This window comes from Corvus brachyrhynchos, unplaced genomic scaffold (assembly GCF_000691975.1).
Source record: "Corvus brachyrhynchos isolate BGI_N302 unplaced genomic scaffold, ASM69197v1 scaffold351, whole genome shotgun sequence".
Taxonomy (NCBI): Eukaryota; Metazoa; Chordata; class Aves; order Passeriformes; family Corvidae; genus Corvus; species Corvus brachyrhynchos.
In genome coordinates, this window is record NW_008236203.1 from 154,936 (window position 1) to 156,419 (window position 1,484).

General features: G+C 59.1%; 1 protein-coding gene across 1 annotated transcript in view; it reads left to right on the top strand.

Annotated features, from left to right (window-relative positions):
* DGKK (diacylglycerol kinase kappa) overlaps positions 1 to 1,484 on the top strand; it is a 24,543-nt gene that overhangs the window by 19,138 nt on the left and 3,921 nt on the right. The window contains exons 27-30 of the mRNA XM_008641087.2: positions 4 to 76; positions 164 to 275; positions 792 to 922; positions 1,337 to 1,481. Of these exons, the coding sequence (XP_008639309.2) occupies positions 4 to 76; positions 164 to 275; positions 792 to 922; positions 1,337 to 1,411 (391 nt within the window). The 3' untranslated portion in view covers positions 1,412 to 1,481. The remainder of the gene's footprint in view (positions 1 to 3; positions 77 to 163; positions 276 to 791; positions 923 to 1,336; positions 1,482 to 1,484) is intronic.

Here is a 1,484-nt window from a genome sequence, read left to right on the forward strand (position 1 = left end):
GAGTGTGGGGGGCCAGGAGTTGCAGCGGCTGCTTGACATCCACTGGCTGGGCCCTATTGCCCACCCTGCTGAGGAGGTGGGGACACAGGGACTGGGGTGTGGCATAGCCCACAGTCTGGCCTCAGGGAGCTGTAGCACCCCACCAAGCCTGGTTTCTTCACAGGAAGGTGCCGGCAGTGCCAACAAGGGCAGCTTTAAGCTTCGTCTCAACATCCCCAAGCCCAGAAAGGAGAAGGACAAGCTGCAGAAGCAGAAGACAAACAGTGCACTCCCAGGTAAAGTGAGCAGTGTGCCAGGGAGAAACAGGTGGTGCAGTCCGTCCTAGAAAGGACTCCCCTGTGCTGACCTATCCCTCAGTCTCCTGTCCTGGGCATGCTGGGGAAGGATCCTCAGGAAGGGGGAACAGGGCAGCGCCTGGCTGCCTTTGTCACCAAGAGCCCCTTACAGCTTACTTTTTCTGATATCAGACGTGCAGAGCTCCCCAACCCCATAACTCCTTGGCAAGGGGGAGAAGGGGGCTGTGGTACAGCTCAGCTTTTTGGGTAAGTCCCTTGTCCATGACTGAGGGTCTGGTTGAGGGGAAGCAGCTCAGGTATTGCATAAGTAAGCCAAGGAGAGGAGAGACCTCTACAGCCTGAGCAGGCTTTGGCCTCTGGCCCTGCTGGAGCCAGGGGTGGGAGGGGGATGCTGGCTGCTGACCACAGGCTGCCATCACTGCTGCCTGCCCTGCCTGCATCCCACTGCCTCCACAGGCCCCAGCAGTCCACCACTGTGCTTTTCCTCCCTGCTAGCAGACAAGTGGGGCTCCGAGGAGGTGGCAGCTTGGCTGGAAGCACTCGGTTTAGGGGAATACAGAGAAATTTTCATCCGGCATGACATCCAGGGCTCAGAGTTGATTTTGCTGGAGAGGAGAGACCTGAAGGTACAACCCCCTTGTGCCTCCTCAGGGACCCCCAGCCCCAGGGAGCATAGTGTCCTCCATCCCTCCCCTCCTCTCCCTATCCCTCCTGGTGGCAGGTTGGCCCTATACCTGGGTCTGCAGGGTTGAGCTTGTGCAGCTTGTGCACAGGGGCTGGGAGGCAAGGGAGGGGGGTGGCCTTGGTCCTCCAGCTTGCAAAGCTCCATACACATACAGCAGTATCAACAGAACCCTATCCTCACCTGCATTCAGGCATGGAGATGTGTTTGCAAAAGGACAGAGGGCTTCAAGCAAGTGCTATGCTCCAGCAAGGGAGAGCATGGGGAGCTGGGCTGAGCCTTATCCTCCACCCTGTGGCTTGTCCACTAGCAGGAGCCTCCGCCTGCAAGTGCATCACCTCCTCTCTCTTTCCTGCAGGACCTGGGGATTACCAAAGTGGGCCACATGAAGAGGATCCTACAGGCCATTAAGGAGCTCAGCAACGTGCCCTAGGCTGGCAGCAGGGCAGCAGCCCAGCCCAGGCACTGGGTGGGTGCTGCCCCCAGGGAACAGGGGTTGGGTAGGG